The sequence below is a fragment of the Crinia signifera genome, chromosome 5, assembly GCF_055691185.1.
Source record: "Crinia signifera chromosome 5, ASM5569118v1, whole genome shotgun sequence".
Lineage (NCBI taxonomy): Eukaryota > Metazoa > Chordata > Amphibia > Anura > Myobatrachidae > Crinia > Crinia signifera.
In genome coordinates this window covers 232340818-232364025 of record NC_139221.1, presented here as the reverse complement: position 1 = coordinate 232364025, position 23208 = coordinate 232340818, and the positions used below count along the sequence as shown (strand labels likewise).

Genomic DNA, 23208 nt, shown 5'->3' with positions numbered 1-23208 from the left:
TATAAGTGAAAGTCCTTACAAGGACTATATCAGGACACGAGTAGAGGCATGCAAGTGAGGCGACCGCACGGCTAAGGTGGCCGGCGTACGCTTCGCAGATCTTCCTCAGGGCAACCTGCGCTGTTGTCCTGAGTGGGTTTAAGTAGTGATGTATCATTTGAATTCTCCAATCAGTAGCTTCCATTGCTACGTCCTGCCCTTAGCTTCATCCAACTGACGTGAATTCTGACAGCACTTCTGCATATCCGTATCCAGCAGTATTATCTCTGCTACTGTGTTTATCGTAAGTGGATACATTGTTGTATGTCTGGTTATTATGGTGGGGGTTAATTCTATACCCGCATGTCTACCTATTGTGTCTGTCGTTTCTGGTTGCTGACATCGCTAAATCTCATCGGGCCATTAGGCTCCGCATTTTAGTTTGATGGGTGTATTCGTTCTATGGTGTGGTCTGTTCACCATTCGGATTCTATGGCAACACTTATTACTGCAAGTTATGATGCGCTGTGCATCGCAATTGTGCAGCCACTCATGTGCCGCAGGCAGGAGGCTCCGATCATCAGTGAGCCAACTATCAGAATGGGTATCTTGTATCACTCATCGCGTTCATTCCAATGTAATAGACATTGATTATTAGATCTCTCTTGGGCACTGTCGACCAGCTTCAGTTCAATGTCGACCTTTGTGTCGGTTTTTATTCACTAATATTTTGTTTCTATTCTTCTTGTTAATTTCCACAGGGTCATCTCCGAGACATCCCGGGTTCCGACGCACACAGGTAAGTTATTGTCTTTGGAAGTGTTTATTCTTCATTGTGTCTGTCATTTATGGTTGCTGACATCGCTAAATCTCTTCGGGCCATTAGGCTCCGCATTTTAGTTTGATGGGTGTATTCGTTCTATGGTGTGGTCTGTTCACCATTCGGATTCTATGGCAACACTTATTACTGCAAGTTATGATGCGCTGTGCATCGCAATTGTGCAGCCACTCATGTGCCGCGAGCAGGAGGCTCCGATCATCAGTGAGCCAACTATCAGAATGGTTATCTTGTATCACTCATCGCGTTCATTCCAATGTAATAGACATTGATTATTAGATCTCTCTTGGGCACTGTCGACCAGCTTCAGTTCAATGTCGACCTTTGTGTCGGTTTTTATTCACTAATATTTTGTTTCTATTCTTCTTGTTAGTTTCCACAGGGTCATCTCCGAGACATACCGGGTTCCGACGCACACAGGTAAGTTATTGTCTTTGGAAGTGTTTATTCTTCACATTGTTAGAATGTGGTATTATGACACTGATTTGGAGTGTTGTCTCTTTCTTCAGTTCAGAATCATGTTTGGTTCGATAACACTGACATTGTGCTCTAGGTAATCTAAGTATTGAGGGTAATCTTCAAATATTACACTATAGAGTGACTCAAATTGCTGTTAGTGTGCTCATAGTGATAATAATATCCCAGTGTCAAGGGTTTGGTGTGAGGTGTTGTATAGGGGAATAAATTGGCGAGAGGGGGACAGTGAAGCACCAATATTAGGTGTCGTCGACATTACAATATGTCGATTAATTAAATTCTCAAGGTTATTCCGTGAGTAGCTAATATTTAGCATAGTGTTTGGTATAAGGAGTGAAGATAGGATGCCAGGTCCCGTTGAGTCCTGACAGTATCAAGTGAAAAATCGTGATAACTGCAAAAGACATTAGTGCAACTGCTGTGTGATTCAACAACAAACTGTTATGAACTGCCAGAGTGTGGTGATTTATTAAGTGGTCATACGTGACGGCGTGCATTGGTTGTGCATTGGTTAAAAGAATGTAGATATTTAATGGGAATGGTGATATTAGTAAGTGAGTCCCATGGATCTCAAGATTTGTGTATAACTGTGTGTGGTAAGGGTAAGATGCAAGAGTGAGACAAAATGGAGTGCGAGCTTTTATATGGATGATGTCACGAGCAAGGTTGTCAGACATTCTATCCAAGGAAGGCTGCATAGCTATTCTCCTCATTCAGACCCCTCGGGGTCATGGTGTCCAGGAGAAAGATAAGTCTTGTTTCCTGCCTAAGCAGTTCCTTATCTGTGTCTCCTTTTCTGATGCCCAGATTGACTTGTAGCATGCCAAAAGCCTGTAGACCTGCTGGATTGCTCTGGTGACTTTTATAGAAGTGTTTGGCTACTGGGGTCAAATTCTTCATGTGCATCCTATCTCTGCTGGCATTGCGTATACTGGACATGTGTTCAAGTAGTCTTTGTTTCAAGGGTCTAATTGTCTTTCCAATGTATGTGCGGTTGCAGGGACATCGGAGATTGTAGATCACTCCCGGAGTGCTACAGTTGATTTGATCTTTGATTTTCCAAATTTTGTCAAATTTGTCTGTGTACGACGTGGTAGTGACCATAATTTGGCACGCCTTACAATTGCCACATTTTCGGGATCCTTCCTTTGATCTGTTACTAGTGTTGGGTATATTACTCTCCAGATGACTGTGGACTAGGATGTCCTTTAGATTTTTACTTCTCCTCCAACACATTTGGATGTGGTCACCCAAGATACCATCTAAATCCTTATCCGTTCTTAGGACACCTACATGTTTGTTTAGAATCCCTTGGATGGTTTTCCATTCCTGGCAGTAGGTGCCTATGAACCGCACCTCATTGTCAAGTTTTGGTGGGTCCCTAGTTTTAGGGATTAGAAGCTGGTCTCTTGGGTATTTGCTGACTTCTTTGGCTGCTTTTCTGACCGCTCTCCTGCTGTATCCCCTGTTCTCTAGTCGGTATCCCACTTCTGTGGCTCTTGTCATATAGACCTCTTCATTGGAGCAATTCCTCCTTGTTCTTATGAATTCTCCTTTGGGGAGGCCTTTGAGCACTGGTGGGAAGTGGGAACTGGTGTGGTGCAGCAGGGAATTGGTCGCAGTTTGTTTCCTATAGAGGTCGGCCAGCAGAGATAGGATGCACATGAAGAATTTGACCCCAGTAGCCAAACACTTCTATAAAAGTCACCAGAGCAATCCAGCAGGTCTACAGGCTTTTGGCATGCTACAAGTCAATCTGGGCATCAGAAAAGGAGACACAGATAAGGAACTGCTTAGGCAGGAAACAAGACTTATCTTTCTCCTGGACACCATGACCCCGAGGGGTCTGAATGAGGAGAATAGCTATGCAGCCTTCCTTGGATAGAATGTCTGACAACCTTGCTCGTGACATCATCCATATAAAAGCTCGCACTCCATTTTGTCTCACTCTTGCATCTTACCCTTACCACACACAGTTATACACAAATCTTGAGATCCATGGGACTCACTTACTAATATCACCATTCCCATTAAATATCTACATTCTTTTAACCAATGCACAACCAATGCACGCCGTCACGTATGACCACTTAATAAATCACCACACTCTGGCAGTTCATAACAGTTTGTTGTTGAATCACACAGCAGTTGCACTAATGTCTTTTGCAGTTATCACGATTTTTCACTTGATACTGTCAGGACTCAACGGGACCTGGCATCCTATCTTCACTCCTTATACCAAACACTATGCTAAATATTAGCTACTCACGGAATAACCTTGAGAATTTAATTAATCGACATATTGTAATGTCGACGACACCTAATATTGGTGCTTCACTGTCCCCCTCTCGCCAATTTATTCCCCTATACAACACCTCACACCAAACCCTTGACACTGGGATATTATTATCACTATGAGCACACTAACAGCAATTTGAGTCACTCTATAGTGTAATATTTGAAGATTACCCTCAATACTTAGATTACCTAGAGCACAATGTCAGTGTTATCGAACCAAACATGATTCTGAACTGAAGAAAGAGACAACACTCCAAATCAGTGTCATAATACCACATTCTAACAATGTGAAGAATAAACACTTCCAAAGACAATAACTTACCTGTGTGCGTCGGAACCCGGTATGTCTCGGAGATGACCCTGTGGAAACTAACAAGAAGAATAGAAACAAAATATTAGTGAATAAAAACCGACACAAAGGTCGACATTGAACTGAAGCTGGTCGACAGTGCCCAAGAGAGATCTAATAATCAATGTCTATTACATTGGAATGAACGCGATGAGTGATACAAGATAACCATTCTGATAGTTGGCTCACTGATGATCGGAGCCTCCTGCTCGCGGCACATGAGTGGCTGCACAATTGCGATGCACAGCGCATCATAACTTGCAGTAATAAGTGTTGCCATAGAATCCGAATGGTGAACAGACCACACCATAGAACGAATACACCCATCAAACTAAAATGCGGAGCCTAATGGCCCGAAGAGATTTAGCGATGTCAGCAACCATAAATGACAGACACAATGAAGAATAAACACTTCCAAAGACAATAACTTACCTGTGTGCGTCGGAACCCGGGATGTCTCGGAGATGACCCTGTGGAAATTAACAAGAAGAATAGAAACAAAATATTAGTGAATAAAAACCGACACAAAGGTCGACATTGAACTGAAGCTGGTCGACAGTGCCCAAGAGAGATCTAATAATCAATGTCTATTACATTGGAATGAACGCGATGAGTGATACAAGATACCCATTCTGATAGTTGGCTCACTGATGATCGGAGCCTCCTGCCTGCGGCACATGAGTGGCTGCACAATTGCGATGCACAGCGCATCATAACTTGCAGTAATAAGTGTTGCCATAGAATCCGAATGGTGAACAGACCACACCATAGAACGAATACACCCATCAAACTAAAATGCGGAGCCTAATGGCCCGATGAGATTTAGCGATGTCAGCAACCAGAAACGACAGACACAATAGGTAGACATGCGGGTATAGAATTAACCCCCACCATAATAACCAGACATACAACAATGTATCCACTTACGATAAACACAGTAGCAGAGATAATACTGCTGGATACGGATATGCAGAAGTGCTGTCAGAATTCACGTCAGTTGGATGAAGCTAAGGGCAGGACGTAGCAATGGAAGCTACTGATTGGAGAATTCAAATGATACATCACTACTTAAACCCACTCAGGACAACAGCGCAGGTTGCCCTGAGGAAGATCTGCGAAGCGTACGCCGGCCACCTTAGCCGTGCGGTCGCCTCACTTGCATGCCTCTACTCGTGTCCTGATATAGTCCTTGTAAGGACTTTCACTTATATACCATCACTCTGTCTCCTATACCAGTCCTTTTTAGGACTCTAATGTATAAACTGTCATAATTGAATGTATGTCTGCATAGGGTGAACCTCTCAGCGCCTGGGACTCCGTTGAGCACCCGTGCGGGTAACAGGATCTAGTCTCCAGTAGTACATAGGAGACCTGATCGCTCCGTTCCCATTAGCTTGTTTTTCCGCTGATACTATAAACTATCCACCTCATGATCATATCTTTGATCTAATTCGGTATAGCGGCTTATACTACACGCTGTGATCACCCAACACAACGTCTTATAAACGGGTAATCGACAACAGGACAGTTAATCATAAGACATACAGTGTCTCTGTCCTTACTTCTGTTGTCAAAACCCCGCAAGAGACACTCGCATATTATTGTGAACTATATGATATAACGCTATCTACGAGGGCTATTTACAACAGGACTAATATCTAACACTGATTAAACACTGTTCCTGTCCTTAATTGTTGTTAAAACCCGTAGAAAGCATTAATTGACACAGCCTAAGTCCTATAATTAGAGGGATTAATTCAATCAGGTCACCAGCAGACATATTATTCATATTAAAAGTATATCCGTGAAATATATGTATATAACCCCCGTCGGTGAATGAGCACAATAATATCTTGAAGTGTGATAAAAAGATAGAGGGGACCCAATTGGGATATTTTCCCCCTCAATCAAGTAATCCACCGTGTCCAATAATGACCAGTATTGGATATCCTAGTATGCACCCAACACCGTAGAAATTGGGATTATTGTACACACCAGGAGATTTTTGAATTCTGGCTCTAAACATACACCTTATAATTAAAATATCTACATGAATGGTGTATAGCACTAATATCGGCCAATCGAGATAGTGCAAAAACCCCTAATTCTGTGGTAAATAATAAAGGTGATTCAATAGGGATTTGTTCTCCCTCAATAAACACTGGTCTAAAATACCTATATAAGACCAACATCATACCTTTAATTTGAATGTACAATAAATGCCTCCCATACTGGGGTTAATATACACACCAAGAGATTTGGGGATTGGCTCAATCCAATAACATCTATGTACACACACGGATTCAGGAATACTAATCCATTTAAATAAGAGACACCAGTGACATCCATATAGATCACTCAACATCTCTATGTATAAACACACTTGCCCGTGGATATCTGCAATTAGACTAAAATAGTCAATAGATACCATAAGGGATATAAGTGTAATAATAAAAAAACAATAGAAGAGTGTATCTTCACAGTAGAGGGCATTGCATGTTGACACCGCACGTGCAGTTTTTAAAATCACTGTACTCACCGTTTCATGTTATATGTTAGTCTGTATATTTCGCAGTTTTAAAAGAAACCAATAAAAGGTATTTTTTATGTGTAAAAATTAATTTTTTTCTCTCTTGGTGCACCACACCTCTGACAATCCCTACCCTGTCTTTTGAATTGACCTCAAATGGACAAGGTCAACATGCGAGAAAGGTCAAAACCATGAAAAGGTCACTACTTGTCAACAGGAGAAAAAAGTTTACACACTTTTTTATGATTTTTGGGTGTCAAAGATTTGAGAATAATACCCCAAATAGTATACACACACTCACAATGCGATCATAGTCCTCGTGAATGGTAAAGTTTTGAGAATTTGAAAAAATGCTAAGAATTCAAAAAACTTGTGTTGACTATATGTTATGTCGATCATCATCGTCATGTTGATCATTCAGCTAGCATAATTTAGTAGAGGCATTACATTTCTGTTTTCAAATGAGCTACATTGCTGATTGAAAATCGGTAAATGTAAATTTTTGGAGATCTACATAGATCCACGGGGCTTGTTGAATTATACTTTTTAAAGTGTAACCACAGTTTAGGTAGCAACAGAGACGATAGGTAGCAACGGGGAGTTTGCAGGGCAAGACTAAGCATTTTGTGGAAGTGCTGGGGTGCAGCGGCTGCTTGATGTCACAACGACCCTCAGCATGGAAGATCTGTGCCTGGCTGTGCAGCCTAGGGTTAGCCGGTGATGAGTGAGCACTTTGCGGCATAGCAAAGTGCTTGCACAATAGCAATGCGTTCTCAAAATTTTGCGGGCGCATCGAGGGCCAGGACCCAGCATGAAAGGTGGCCTTGCCCTGTGCTAGACTGCTCGTCACTGCTGACAAGAGTTGTGGTTTAGTGAGGATTTCCAAAACTACAACCCAAGCTGAATTAGGCCATAAAGTCAATATCATGTTAAAATATTTTTAGCAATATCTTTCATAATGTGACGATAATTACCGGATAATGTAAGATAGGTGCATTACAAAGGGGGAATAAAAAAAATTAAATCTATGACTGTACCTTCTCCTATTTTATAGACAGCATTACACTCTTCTCCCTCACAGGAGCACATATACATAATTCCTCCAGCCATTTTCTTTTCTTTCATTGTACAACTGGAAGTAGTATAGTCTTCCAGCATATGACCATATAGGGGAACGTCGGGATCATGACACAGAGTCTCATCACCCATGTAGGTGTCATTAAATCTCCTTGGAAAGAAAAAGTATTAAAAAGTATTAAAAGTAGAAGCCAAAGTACATGTAATAGTAAGAACAATCAAATGTATAGAGGATTATAATATAAGAAACAGAAAATAAAGCAGTAAAATGTCTCTAAAGCTGGGTACACACTAAAAGGTGTTGGGTGCAGGGACCCTGCACCGGCAAGTGCGTACTTGCCGATACAGGGAGCAACAGAGTGGTACAGAATGCCAAGCATCACTAGAGATTCCTTATTTATTTATTAACAGTTTCTTTTATAGCACACACATTCCACAGCTCTTTTCAGAGAGTATTCTGTTGGTGGTAAAGAGGACATTGCTAATGGAGGTGGGGGCAGTGATGCAGCTGTCTGATTGGATGCTCTCCCTCTTATACGGCAGACAGCTATCTGTGCCTGTCTGCGAATTGCTGGTTCTTGTCCCAAGTTCCTATAGATACTCTGTCAATCTGCAGAATTCCCTGCCAAGTATTGTAGATACACTGCCTAGTTACTCATTGCCAGTGGGTTGTACGTGTACCCTTACACTCACCCATTTCTACACCTGCACCTGGGCCCAACTCACAATGGTCTCCATCCTCTCTGTGCTGCACACTGAAGTGCAGCTTCACCAACTTTACTGTGCCTGCCTATTACACCTGTGGTGTCACTCTCACTAAGCTGCAAGCTAGTCCAGAATCTGCCAGTTACCCCATGCGTCTCCAGTACTCTACCATGTCACTTATTACTGTAACCAATATCCTGTGGTCTCTAGTGAAATGGGTAATTGCTGAGTCCTGGTGGCAACCTAAGTACCGATATGTACATCAGACACTAAGGGAATGATGGGCGGCTGTTATAGGTGGAAGACTTGTTGGTATTAAAGAGTTGGCTGGAGTTCAATAACAGTAATGTGTAATTATAGAGGCTGAGATTTATAATCCAAATAGTGTGCAATGGTAGAAAACGTACATAAATATCAATTCAAAATTATGAACAGTCTACCGGATATACACATTTAAGATGACTTGTCTGCTAATATGTCCTAAATAACTGTGCATAAACCTTCAAATATTTTTCTAAACAGCTTCCCCATATTGCCACAACAGTTTCTTTCAGGCTATATTCAATCTGAGAACCTTACAGATGTTCTTCAAGCTCCTGAGGTGCCATTTGATAATGTACTGTACTGTTTATAGAACAGGACATGTGTTCCCCATAATGATTCTACAATTACTGTATCTTTATCTCCAAGAAACTTATTCTAATGTCTATGGCAGTGGTGGGCAATAAGTGGCCCTCCAGCTGTTGGTGAACTACACATCCCAGCATGCCTTGCATCAGTTGCAGCATGGCCAAATAGCAAAAGTAAGGCAAGGCATGCTGGGATGTGTAGCTCATCAACATCTGGAGGGCCGCTAATTGCCCACCTCTAGTCTAGGGTCATATAACAATTTGAGAAACTGTTCAAATCCATTGAGCAAACCAAAGCACACTAGAAAAACTGTAACTCTGCGCATACTTGATTCAGTAAGATGGATTTAGCCTATGAAATGCCCAAGAGTTGATTTTTTCTTTCCTAAAGATTAAAATGGTAAGTGGTAAATTTATTAAAGCTTCTCTCGCGTGGTTGCTATGGGCAACATCACTTCTTTTCATTTTTAAAATGGGTAAATTTATGGAAAAGCGGCCAGCATTACAAAGGTATATTTTCATATATATGCCCTTACCATATTGTCACGCACACTTCATCGGGGAATTCACAAATTGCAGTTCTCTGACAGTCGCTCTCGCACTGGCTTGTGAGTAAATTGCATGTCGATGTTTCGTTATCACAAAACTTGCAAAGGTTTTTCACTCTGAAGCGCCCATCTGGACTTTGTTTAAGAATACTTCCTTTGCCTACAAAATAGCAGAATGTATTGTTTTTCTTGCTAAGCCTTGTTGTCCTGCCATAGTATCATTCTCTAAGTGCAGAGACGGTGAATCATTGTTCCTCCATTGTTTTTCTATTATACTCCATTGTTATACTCCATTGTTTCGAGTGAGACATGGAACACCCATTAAAATGTAAGTTCTAAAACACTTTCTTATTTAAATAATAATCTTGTTTCTCTACTATTCCAGGACACCAGTATGCCTTCTACATACAAGGCCTAATTCAGAGATATACACTATTCCTATATTTATACAGTTGACCAATATTTGTATTAATTTGCATGCCTACGAGTCGCATGGCATACGAAGCCTTTGAAATATCGCTTGCAGGGAAGACTAGGATAAAAACTGACTGACAAGGACTGTTTGTGGGTGGTAACAGGGTGGGGTGATGGTAGTTCGTAAAATGCAGGCGTATCAAGATCATACTTGCCTACTTTTGAAAACTAGTTTCAGCGAGATTATAGTTGGTAGTAGAATTTTGCACAGCACCCCATTGAGGGGGCGTGTCGTGCTCCACCCAGAAGGCGTGTCTAGTTCCATATATGGAGAGATTGTGAAAAGAGATTGTGAACAATGCACTGCTACATCTGAGCGGAATCTTTTAAAATTATATCATTGTGAGAGGCTTGAGCATTGGCACAGATACTTGTGTGTATTCCAAATTTGGTTCTATCAGTGGTGGTGCTCCCATGGAGTAAATGGAGTTTGAGAAGAATAAACAAGGAAAGTAAAAGCACTCTTGGTTTAGGCAATAATATACATGTATACAATCAGTATTCTCCCCGAGAACACACCCAAAAAACAAACATATATGTAAAACAAGTAAAAAAATAATTGTATTATATGTACATCAAGCCAAAATAAACTGGGAACCTCATAAACTGTATATACGATTAACTGGCTCCAAATAAAATCAACTCTAGCATGAATGTTTGTACACATGTGGTAGGGGATATAGATTGTAAGCTCAACTGTGGCAGGGACTGATGTCAATGTTAAAACTATTCCCGTTTATGTGTTGCCGAATATGTGTGCGCTATATACAATTAATAGATTCAGTGTCTTGTTCATTTCATAGTAAATCTCATGGCTGGGAAACTGAGGTGTCTTGGGAAATTAATTTAATTCTCATTTTAATACCATACTACCACACTTTTTTTTTCTTTTCAACCGATATTTTAGCAGTCATGTTTAAAGGATGTGCGATGCTAACATTATAATAAGAATACTGTTTTTAGTGTACTATGTTCACCTCAATTGCATCATAAATGACAATCACAATTGCGTGAAGATTAAATAGAATAACCATTTGCAACATTACCTCCTGCTGAGTGGCCTTCATCTGTTGTTAATTTAATTCCTGTTTGAAGGACTCCTCCTGCATAACAGAAAATATTTTATTAAACTGAGTGTATGCAAGCACTCTATCTTCTCTACAGAGCATGTTCTGTGAATAGAAGTGTATCTAATATAATGGATGGTGCTGAGGTGAGTTGTATCCAAGGGCAAAGAAAAACAATGTAATCTATCAGATTCCAACTCTTTGATGCCAACTGAACTATTTTATACTGTAAAACAGCTTAATATACTTCCAATAAAACAGCCATTTTATGAAAAATTAGAATCAATGAAGTATAAACAACTATTCTGCATTTAATACTTTTGCTCATGTAAATGTGGAGGTTCAGATTAGGGTATATTATCCACTGAACAAAGTGAAGCATTTTATATGTGATTACATTTTTTTGGGGAAAAAAATAAGAGATAGATACATTTATATTTAATCATCAGCACCCTTTCCCAGCAATGGTGATATAACCCAATGATCCCTCTGCTACATGCATGTCTTGTGGCCATTTATATGGAACCACGTATAAAACACAATAGATACACAATCCCTGACACGTATCAGCTCTTACTAACTGCTTTGGGGCTCATCTACATTTGGATATAAGTAATTTTTAAAAGATTCCTCTCAGATGTAGCAGATGTAGCAGTACACACCAATGCTTCTAGGTGCCATGTTCACAATCTCTTATCACAATCTCTCCATATATGGAATAAGACACCCCTTTTGGGTGGAGCATGACACGCCCCATCAATGGGGTGCTGTGCAAAATTCTACTACCAACTATAATCTCCCTGAAATTCGTTTTCAAAAGTAGGCAAGTATGATCTTGACACTGATAACTCTGTGGAACATTCCTGAATGTGCCCAGATACGTATAAAAAACATGCTTCTTATTACATACCACAATAGCATCCCTCTGTTTTTAATCGGAAAGCTTCCACAGCTCCTAAACTGGTCCCTGAGTTAGAATAACGGAAACCTGCACTAATTGATTACTACTGTATAAGACATAAAGACGTGTGCCCTTTTTTCGCTTCAATAAGTGCCAGGCAACTAATACTCTCCAAGGAGGCGTGGTGAGGATAATTCAGTTGTGGGCTAATTTCCCAACAGATCTTCTTCCTAGTGACCTACAGTACTATGTTATGAGTTCCCATCCAAACCTTAGGACTAGAACACACTAATACTGGGCACGAGGTTTAAAAATGAAGTCTCAGTTGGCTGGTTTAGCAGAACCCAATACTTACAGGGATAGGTTTGGTGGTCCTTATCTGCTGATAGTAATAGGTATCAGTATGAAGAGTCCTACATAGTATACACTGTAGAGTAACGATTCAGTGTACGGTCCATTTGGTTGTAAAATGGATGGGAAAGTCATGTGATGGACATAAAATAATATTCCACAGTTTTTAGAAATTACATTTCCTGATAATGCAGTACATAATAACACTGCGCTTGTACTTTTGAGCAGGGGGTTAAAGTGAGGGGGAAGGGGTGGAACAGAGTTACACCACCTCTAATGGTGAGGTGGAACATTTTAACCTCCACATCGGCCCTGCACTGTAGTTCTCACAGAAAAGCATTCTAGTTTGGAGGGTGATGCCAAAAACCCTACCACTGGCCCTGTCTCTGCCTAATGGGGGGATGGGAGGGGGTGTAATTAGGTGGCATAGAGAAAGGAGTTCCCCCACCTCTGCATGACCACTTTATGCCCTGTTGTGAGTCAGTCTAAAGCGCTGCATACTGTATGTCCTTATACCCTTTGCTTCTGTTATTTTTAGTATACTATGTTCACCACATAACAGACATATAGAACTGTGTCAAGCTGAAAGAGAATAACCAACATTACCTCGTAGTGAGCGGTCTTTATCTTTGGCTACTTTATGGGTTATTCCTGTATGAAGGACATCTACACAAAAGGAGAATGCTTAGTTATTTCTATTGAGCTGCATGTATGCCAATAATATCTTATCTACAGCAGTAATGCAAATGGGTTCTCTGCTTCAATTAAAATTATTTATCTATCTACTGTAACTAGTAGAACAACAGAGATCATGGATTGCCCCATATAAACCACGTTTGGTTTATTCTCCATGTATTATGGCATGGATAATAAGTTTATTCAAAGTCCTATTGAGTGCCACCTTTCAATGCTAATTATAGATATATATATATAATACACACACACACACACACACACACACACACACATACATACACAAAACTAATTAGCGCTATTTCATGTTGAGTGTTAATTCCATGAATGTACCTAGATTAGTGGATGTGTAACCTAGAGCATCATTGCTGCAAGTATACTCTTGCTAACTAATTTTCCTGATCTCCCTACCAAAGTGATCATTTGCAACATTTATATGGGATGATTTGCCTCAAATATTTGGTGCAACACTTGCTGTCCAAACCCATCTATTTGCTGAATATTTAGACATGCTTGAGCAAATCCAAAATGCACGACAGACCCAGAGAGTGTTACATTTGGGTGAGTTATTTTATTTCTGTGCAGAGTAATACTGGCTTACACTGCAATTTAGATTTCACACCCCCCGCCCAACAAATCTAACTCTCTCTGCACATCAGTCCCATCTGCAGTGCACATGGTTTTGTTCATTAAAGGAGTTTGCTTTTGCAAACCAACCTGAATCACCCCCATAGTTAGGCTTGGTGGTCCTCATGTTCTTAAGAGTAATAACAGTGCAATGTACATTAAAGGCAAAATGGATAGAAAGGTGATGTGTCATGTGATGCACATATTTAACAATTCCACCATTTTTAAAAGCCCGTGATTTTTAAACTAGACTGCATCGCATCTAGTTCAAGCGATGCAATCTAGTTCAAAAAGCACAAGCAGCACATATTTTATGTGCTGTGCGATGGGATGTGCGAAGGAGAGTGCATCACATCGCACCACCCTGTCGCACCGTGTATGTGCAGCTCAGGATGGCATTTATATTGAAGATGGGATGTTGCCTATTATACCTCTTTCACACTGACAAATATTTCTTGGGTTATTGTACATGAACGCACATCAACCCAGGAATTTGCTCAGTGTGAAAGGGTCCTGAAAGAATATCCCGGGTCGAGCATCCTGGCATTTCAACCCTGGTTGTGAACAGTTAAACCGGAGATCGACCTGGGATGCAGTGCAGTGTGAACATGCCCTATCACGGATTCTGTACATGGGACTTTAAAAATGCCTCTGACTGGAGCTTTTTTGGGCTCAGAAAAGATGATGTTATCATCCAGAGCCTGGGAAAGCAGGTGAGACAAGCAGCATGTCAACCTGGACAGATCAAAAGATCAGAGAGCTGCTCAGCATAAGGGGGAGGAGGAAATAAACAGGTACAGGTAACAGGTACAGTGAAATATGGTATTATTTATAAGCAAAATACACAAAATGTAATTAAGCAAACATGTCGTGACAACTTTTTGTAATTCTTAACTTTTCTAACAATGATGAAAAGGTTGTAACGAATATTGAAACAGTGCCTTTTGTGACCTCATCATTGTGAGCAAGAAAAATGTCCATTTCTAATGACATACATATGTATTTGCACAAATTTCCAGAGATCAGTGTAATAAGGGCTGTCCCGGGTCAATCCCAGTTCTAAATGCAGTGTGAATGGGGACATTCACACGTTGTGTCCTGGGATGCGTTCTGGAACACATTCCAGGGTGTGACCCGGCTCAGACGGTGTGAAAGGGCTGTAACAACCAAACAAATTATATATGTTATCTTAGAAAATGTGCTAAATAAATAAGTAGTAGAATTTGATTGGTTGCTATAGGCAACACCCCATCTTCAACAGATCTGTCATCACCTGCTAATACAGTACCATATCAAAACTGCACTTGTTCTTTCTTTTCATCTACTATATTGTGAGTCAGTGTAAAAGGGTACATATGCCCCTATCCCGCTCTACCACACTAATTTTGTTATCTTTAGTAAACTATATTCACCTCATAACAGACAGACACAACTGTTCCCAACTGAAAGACAATAGCCATGTGCAATATTACCTGGTGAGTTGTTTTCATCAATTGTAAATTTAGGAGTTCTTATATCGGTGTGAAGGACTTCTAGAAGAAAGAAAAGATATTTATTGGATGCAATTCAGTCAGGTACTGTAGATCACTTTTCCAAATTTGAAATACTTTGAGCTCAAAATCTACTAGTGTCACCATTGCATCATTTTAGCCCCGCCCCAAACTCGTGCTGAGAGTCTCCTCTCCTGGCTTCTCCTGGAGAGGAGATTATAAAAGTCGGCAACCTTGGGTAAACCCTGTATCTAATTAAATACCCCTAAATATGTAGATTCGTAACTAGAGAGGAGAAAGCTGTGATTTTGCCACAGGTAATAGAAAACTTAAGCTGGTTTGAGTGGGGGCTTCTATGACATCTATTTCCCTATATGAGACTTGATTTCAGTGTCAGGACATGAACTAACAGGAAGCTGACAGGAACAAAAGTATCAGGTTTGACTGGTCAAAGGATGCTTCTAGCAGGACAAAGATGAGAAAAAAAAAACAGCTTTCACAATCTAATGAAAGGAAATGTGTCTAAAAAAAGGACAGAGGAAAAAGGAAACTAAAACAAAAGAAGAAATATGACCAGCAGTGTGTAGCAAACAAGTTTACCAAATGTATAGTATTTGTAACATTTAGGGGCTTGCTCCTTTACATATAACAGTACTTCCTCATCTTTGCGGCCACAGCTTTCGCAAGTTACGTTAGCCGCTTTGAGAATAGCATCATCGTCCGCTCGCCACAACTTTACTAAAGGTAAAATATGGTTGCATGGACACAGGAGGGTGGCGTGGATACAGGGTGGTGCGGGTTATGGTACGTAAGTTCTGTAGCGTAAGCTGTGGCCACAAAGATGAGGAAGTAGCCATATAACTTTAATTCATAGGACAGGAGATCGTGACAGCAGACATACACTACAGCAGTGGTTCCCAAAGGGGTGCCTAGGCACCCCGGGGTGCCTCAGGATGTTTATAAGAGTGCACCGGATTGGGGGTCCAAAACAAATTATTTATGCTCAAAGTGATAGGCAAAACCATGCTGGTGGCTGCCAATCATAAAATGTATGGACAATTAGAAACAAAGCTATGTTCCCCACCACATAACTGACAGTTAAGCACAGTTTACTGTGTTTTTTTTATTTATCCATAAGAAACTTTAGGGGTGCCTTGAACAAATACTGATATTCTAGGGCAGACCAAAGAGCTTATTTTGCCTGCAGCCATGTACTGTTCAGTAAGCTTAGTCTATCTAATTGCCACATTGTCATAGGATAACTGCTGCCCTTGAAAAATGCTCATATTTCATGGGAGGACTATGATCTAGTTTTGCACATACATTAATATAAAAAACCTTTATTGCTCAAACAGAATACATGTAAATCATACTTGCCTACTTATAAACTCTCCTCTCCGGGAGAAGCTCGGAGAGGAGACTGACAGCATCACTTACGGGGGCGGGGGCCTGATGTAGACATCAACAAGCCCCGCCCCAGCACTAAAAATCCCCCAATTTGCGGTACCTCGGGGAGGGGGTGGGGCTACATGGCACGATTTGCATATTTAGCCCCGTCCCCTCCTCGCGAAAAGCCGCAAATAACGGTAATTCAAGGAGGTGGCCGGGCAGATGCGGAGGGTAAGGGAGAATCTGGGAAGATTGCCCACCTTTCCAGGGGGGCCGGCAGAGGGACCTGATTTTCGGGATCCTCCCAGCCAATCCGGGAGGGTAGGCAACTCTGATGTAAATATACATACCTTCTTTAAATATAAACTCGTTGTTACACTCCTCTTGAGTGCACGCGCACATATACACAGTTTCTCCTAGTATCTTCTTTTCTTTCATGTGACATGTTGAATAGATTTCCAGCATATGTCCATACAATGGAAATCTGGGGTTATGACATAGTGTTTCCTCAGTTATCGTGGAACCATTGTTTCTCCTTAGAAAAGAAAACAGAAGTATATGTACAGTAGTCTGCACTGCAACACACATTCAGCTCAGTAATAGTACACTTGTTCTGATATATAACTGTCAAATAGTGGGTTTACTTACATTTTTTGGGGGTCTTCGTTATGTTTTCACATACTGATACAGGAGATATTGGGCCTAATTCAGCATGAATTGCTTACCAGAGAAGCAAAAGGGAATTAGAGAATGAAAATGCCCATGGAACGTAAACTAAATGGATCCGCAGTTTAGCTGACAGGAATACGGCGTTTAGGGGTGGAAACAGGCTTTGTATATGGATCTGCCAGTAGATTGCGGTTTTTGATCCATTCGCAATTCATTTGCAAACTTGCACGCAGTGTTTTCTCTGTCTGTCTGGGCGGTGGCTGTCTACTGACAGTCAATTGCAAAATCTCATATTAGTGATACATGCTGAGGGGGGAGATTTATTAAGCCCACTGCATATGCAAAATGTGAATTTTGCCTCATTAATTTTGCCTCATTCCATGTGGAATTATGTGAATTTTGGCTCATTCTGTGTGGCATAATGTGATTTTTGGCTCATACCATGTGCCATAATGTGACTTTTGTCTCATTACGTGCATTATAATGTGAATTCTGGCTCATTCCCTGTGGCATAATGTGAATTTTGACTCATACTGTGTGTCATAATGTGAATTTTGTCTGAATGTGTAATGGGTGTATTGCACTGGGAGGGGAATATTTTGCAAAGAGGGAGATGCCGGTAGATCACAGGTAAGTAAGTGTACAAAAAGTAAATACAGAGTTACAAAAGTTCAGCCACCCCTATTCTAGGTGCTTTACAACAGGTGTGTTGGCAACTGCCTCGCCTTTAAAATCAAAGCTAATGTGAACTTTAAACCAGATAGCATACCTGGAGTCTTACAGAAAAGTGATAGCTATCTTTATGGGAATTATATTTAGCAATAGAGTAGGAACCTGCAGATTAGCGGGTACTCTTGCCGGGGGCTATAAGCTTAAAATGCATTGATCAATACATGAACTAAGGACCTTATTCTGGTTGCGGCACAAGGCTGTGAATTTCGCAGCCTTGTGAAACCCCAGATGCCGCACGGCTGCGAATGGATGATTTGCATAATTATCGATTTGCAGCCTTAGGTGCCTTGGGTCAGCGACCATCGATTGATTTCTCCAGCGCTCGCAGATCTCCGGGCACCCTGTGCGGGAAGCTGACATCCGCTGACGTCAGCTGCTCACCCCGTGCACCTGCATCACTGGGCCATGGGAACGCTCATGAAACCCTGGCCCTTCCCATCGGCTCTACCCCACACCCTCTGCCAGCACTGCTAGGTGCGAGTGGGATGGTGAATATGCACCATTTTTGTCTCCCACCAAAAATCGGTCCCCTTTGCGAATGCGCCGGGGAACAATTAAATTAGAATAACCCCCTAAATCTTCACTATTTTTATTTAATATAGTGAGTGCAGAGCCGATGTGTGAAGCCGACAGTGAATTCTGTTCAAACAAAGTTGTCACAAATAGGGATACAAATCCCTGAGCATTTTTTTCAATCCCAGGGGGGCGGGGCAGGGCATAACAGATAAGAACCTACACTGGGGGGGGGGGGGGGGGGGGTGGAGGAATGGGCATGGCTGCACAGTGAAGGGGCATAGCCGCACAGCTCAGAGATGGGAGTGTCGGCAGCGGCACAGTATGGGGCCATCTGTGCTGTGTAAATGGCAGTGGGGTGCTGAGAGAGGGCCTTACTGTCAGACAATCCACCCTTGGCACCCCTGCATAAGTGTGCTGCGGCGCACACTTTGGGAACAGCAGATCTATACAATACACAGACAATACTCTCCATCTCCCAAAAGAAAAAAAAAACACCAGTGGCAATGTTAGTGGCCGGGGGGAGTTCCGAGAAACATAAATGAAACATAAAAGTAAACTTTTACAGCACAATATATAATGTGTTTTACATACCATACTGCCACGCAAACTTCTTCTTTATCACCACAAAAGGAATATAATGAACATCTACTGTTGCAGCGACCTTTGTTTCCTGTGCACGTTGTTTGCAAAACATCGCAAAATAAGCATGTCAGAACACCTGTTCAAAACAAAAGCATACAATTATATACTGCAATAATCTTACAAAAAACAAGCACAATAATACAAGCATGGTCTAGACCAGGGCTGGGCAATTGCGGCCCTCCAGATGTAGAGGAACTACACATCCCAGGATGCTTTGCATTAGTTTTGCTATGTGGCCATGCTGAAACTGATGCAAGGCATGCTGGGATGTGTAGTTCCTCATCATCTGCTATGTGGCCATGCTGAAACTGACGCAAGGCATACTGGGATGTGTAGTTCCTCAACATCTGGAGGGCCGCAATTGCCCAGCCCTGGTCTAGACAGAGGTACTCAACCAGATCCATTATTCACATAGACAGTCAGTTTTGGGGGTAATTTTTAAAAACAGTTTGAATTTCAGTAAATAGACATATGAGTTTAATATGCTGTATGTATGTTTTTTTTTTTCAGCTTAAGCATTTCCATTCTTTGCATGCACACAAATAGACATAGTATAGGTTACATCTTCAGTTACGGTTTATGCTTGCACTTCCTGCAATTAGTGAGGAAGGAGGAGTCAAGCGTGGGCTCAGTACAGTAATTGTAAAGGCCCCCACTCACTAGAATGCAATATTGCATGTGAGCCTCTCATTCAATACCTCTTTAAATGGCCCGGCTGCTCCCTGGCGGCTGGATCGCATGCAATACACCATGGCCCTTATTCAGATCTAATGGCAGTACAAATTTGTTCTCAAAATGGGCAAAGCCAAGTATACTGCAGGTGGGGCAGATGTAACATGTGTTGCATAGTGTGTACCTAGCATAACTTTATTCAATGGAAATATATTATTTAACAATTTATTAGCGGCTGGAGTTGGGAAACTTCTAGTATCCCTATATAGTTTTACACACACATTTCTATTGGAGCAGTAGATACAGTGTGGCCAATTCAGCCAGCTGGCAACTAGCCAGCGTACAGCCTGCAATCACAGGCCGTTGCTGTCAGTGGACGCACTGAAGGCTCGCACATGCGCACTGTGAACCGTGCGCATGTGTGGTCCTCCGATAATCTATAGGCCTGCAGGTTCATAGCCCTGTGATCAGGGCTGAATCGGACTCAGTATGCGAAGCAGTTTGTGCTTTGTCAATGTCACACCTGTATTTAGAAGGGTATAGAAAGTACACACACAAGTAAATGGTGTACATGCATGGTGATTTAGAATGCCTTAGAGGCAATACAAACATAGGGCCAGATGCACTAAGCTTCAAAAGTCATAACATGGAGAGTGCTAAACAGCCAGCCAATCAGCTCCTACCTGCCATGTCACAGACGGTTTGAAAAATGTTCTTCTGGGTAGCGCTGCAGTGTGAAAGCTCCAGGGTGCTTTAACCGTTTAAGAAATACTGGTATTGGTTAAATGGTTGAAAAGCAGGGTCCTACCAATTTCAGAGCCGTTTTTTATGCAGTGTTAATTGCTCTATTTCTATGGCTTGAAACGTGTTCTTTGGGGGTTAAACGGGTTGAATGTGAAAGGTACATAAATGCTATTTAAAACAGTTTTTACCTGCAATGTGAAAGGGGTTTAGTGGCTCAGACCCATTTTAAATACCATTTCGAAATACCAGTCTTAAACGTTTACGCAATGTGAAAGCAGCATTATACTCAACTACAGTTTCAGAATATAGATGCAAATCGGTGATGAACCACATAAACAACCAGAGGAAACGCTTACTACAAATGCAAAACAAAGAAAACAAATAAACCAGCAGGATACAAAATACTGTGGAAAAATGCTCTAATCTAAAAAAAAACCCAGTATGGCCAGGATGTAATGGGAAACGATTTTATCAGCCAAGTAAGGGCCTAATTCAGACAAAACCAAGTTGCACTGCAGGGGGGGGGGCAGATGTAACATGTGCACAGAGATTCAGATTTGAAGGAAGTATGTTCAAACTGAAATCTAAATTGAAGATTAAAAATAAATCACCAGTATTAGCCCTGCACGGAAACAAAATAACTCATCCAAATCGAACTCTCTCTGCTCATGTTACAGCTAGAGATGAGCGGATGTTCGGATGAAAATCCGAACATCCCAGACCCGACTGACCTCGAGCTGCGTTCGTTAATTTCTGGCTTTGTTCGGAAACCCCTCATTCTCGCTGCAAGACACCAAGTCTATAAATGCTTGTCATACCGAGAATTCGGTGCCATTTCCCACTCACGCTTCTAGCTGTGCACAGCTCTGCTAGTTGTGCTGCATGCTGGAGCATGGTGGTGAACTTGAATCATCAATCACTTGTCAGTTGTCACATCAATCATTAGTGTGCAGAGGGGTGCAGTGCAAAGTGCAGACAGAGGGGTGTTGTGCAGTGCAGACTGCAGAGGGGTTTGTGCTGGGCAGACTCAGAGGGGTTTGTGCAGTGTGTAGAGGGGTGTTGTGCAGTGCAAATGGGTTTGTGCTAGTGCAGTGCAGACTCAGCAGAGGGGTTTGTGCAGTGCAGACTGCAGAGGGGGTTGTGTGCTGGGTTATATATAAAATACTTATATTGTAGTAATTGTACTGGTCGTGTGTTAGGCAGGCTGTCAGTCACTGTAGTGGGGTACACAGGCAGGCTGTCAGTCAGCTTTTCATTGTTATTTTTTTTTCATTGTGGTGTGTGGTCACTGTGGTGTGCTGCACTGCACTGCACTGCAATCCATACATACAGTATATACTACTGTCAGAAGCAGAACTTTCGTGTGTGATTGTTCTGCCTCCACGGTCCACGCAGCGTTATCCAAGGCCTGTCCATAAAAAAAAAAAATACAGTATAAAATTATTATTTTTTTGCTGTATACTGCACCACAATAGTATACACCACAAGTTCCGTGTGATTGTTCTGCGTCCACGTAGCATTATACAAGCTGCGCATATTAAAAATAATTTAGGTAAAAATATCCAAATCAATTTTCTCTTCTATATTCATTCTTTGTGTACTGCACCCATAGTATACTGTCAGAAGGTGGGTGTGTGATTGTTCGACCGCCACACAGCGTTATACAAGCTAAGCATTAAAAACAAATTAAATTAATGAAAGTAAAAAATCCAAATCAATTTCTCCCTTCTTTATTCTATGTTTGTGTGTACTGCACCCCAATACATCATACTGATACTGTCAGAAGTTCTGTGTATTAATAACCAGCCAGCTTGCTGCAGACCTTGACCTAAATTGAATGAAAACAACATTGTGAGGTGTAAAGTGGTCAAATTGTCTGGAAAGGGCTGAAAATGTATGTTATTGAGGTGGATATTACTCTAGGGACAAAAAAACTGAAAAGTTACGCGATTTGGGCATTTTTGACCATTTTTTGAAAAAAAATCCAAATTTTGTCACCGCTGTTTAACAAAGCCAAATCCTGGCGATGAATCCAAATCCAAATCTTTGGCCCCGGTGCTCATCTCTAGTTACAGCTGCCCTAACTGCAGTGCACATGCTTTTGATCATTTAGAAAAAATGTGCTTTGCGATTCTGAATTAGGCCCTACTTCGGAATTCGGCCAACATAATGGTGTGGGCCTTTAATGCTCCAAATTGCAAACTGGATCTGACTTTTCACAGTATTTTAAAAGCAGGAAGAATCTGACTTTGGTACTTGTTTCCTAGCACGGCCACAACGATTTAGATCGTTGTGGTCGTAAGATAAAAAATCGGATCGATCGCATCGCATGCGATTTGGTCGCATGCGATGCGACCGATCCGACCGACCGATTTTTCACCCGATTTTTTTTTTTTTTTCACTTGATTATTTTCAATTGCCCCCCCAAATGTTACTAAGTGGGCTAGACCCCACGATAGACGTCAACCCGAAGCGTGGCGAGCGCAGCGAGCCCGCGAGGGGCGGCGGTGCGCGTCCTCCGACCTTTTCATTCCCCTACTATCCACTAGGGCGTGGAGTGAGAATAGAATAGTGTGGCGAGCGCAGCGAGCCACCGAGCCCGAAGCGTGGCGAGCGCAGCGAGCCCCGCGAGGGGACGCGTATAACTTCACAGGTATACGCGTCCCCTCGCGGGGCTCGCTGCGCTCGCCACGCTTCGGGCTCGGTGGCTCGCTGCGCTCGCCACACTATTCTATTCTCACTCCACGCCCTAGTGGATAGTAGGGGAATGAAAAGGTCGGAGGACGCGCACCGCCGCCCCTCGCGGGCTCG

The 23208-nt window shown here is 41.8% G+C and overlaps 1 protein-coding gene across 2 annotated transcripts in view; it reads right to left on the bottom strand.

Moving 5' to 3' along the window:
* The window catches only part of TGFBR2 (transforming growth factor beta receptor 2), a 91442-nt gene that overhangs the window by 34784 nt on the left and 33450 nt on the right, over positions 1 to 23208 (bottom strand). Inside the window, exons 2-8 of one of the 2 annotated variants that reach the window (XM_083188644.1) lie at positions 18931 to 19057; positions 16773 to 16957; positions 15016 to 15075; positions 12830 to 12889; positions 10951 to 11007; positions 9419 to 9590; positions 7509 to 7699 (exon numbers count right to left, since the gene is read on the bottom strand). In XM_083188644.1, the coding sequence (XP_083044770.1) occupies positions 7509 to 7699; positions 9419 to 9590; positions 10951 to 11007; positions 12830 to 12889; positions 15016 to 15075; positions 16773 to 16957; positions 18931 to 19057 (852 nt within the window). The remainder of the gene's footprint in view (positions 1 to 7508; positions 7700 to 9418; positions 9591 to 10950; positions 11008 to 12829; positions 12890 to 15015; positions 15076 to 16772; positions 16958 to 18930; positions 19058 to 23208) is intronic. The other variant, XM_083188645.1, reaches the window with a different exon arrangement.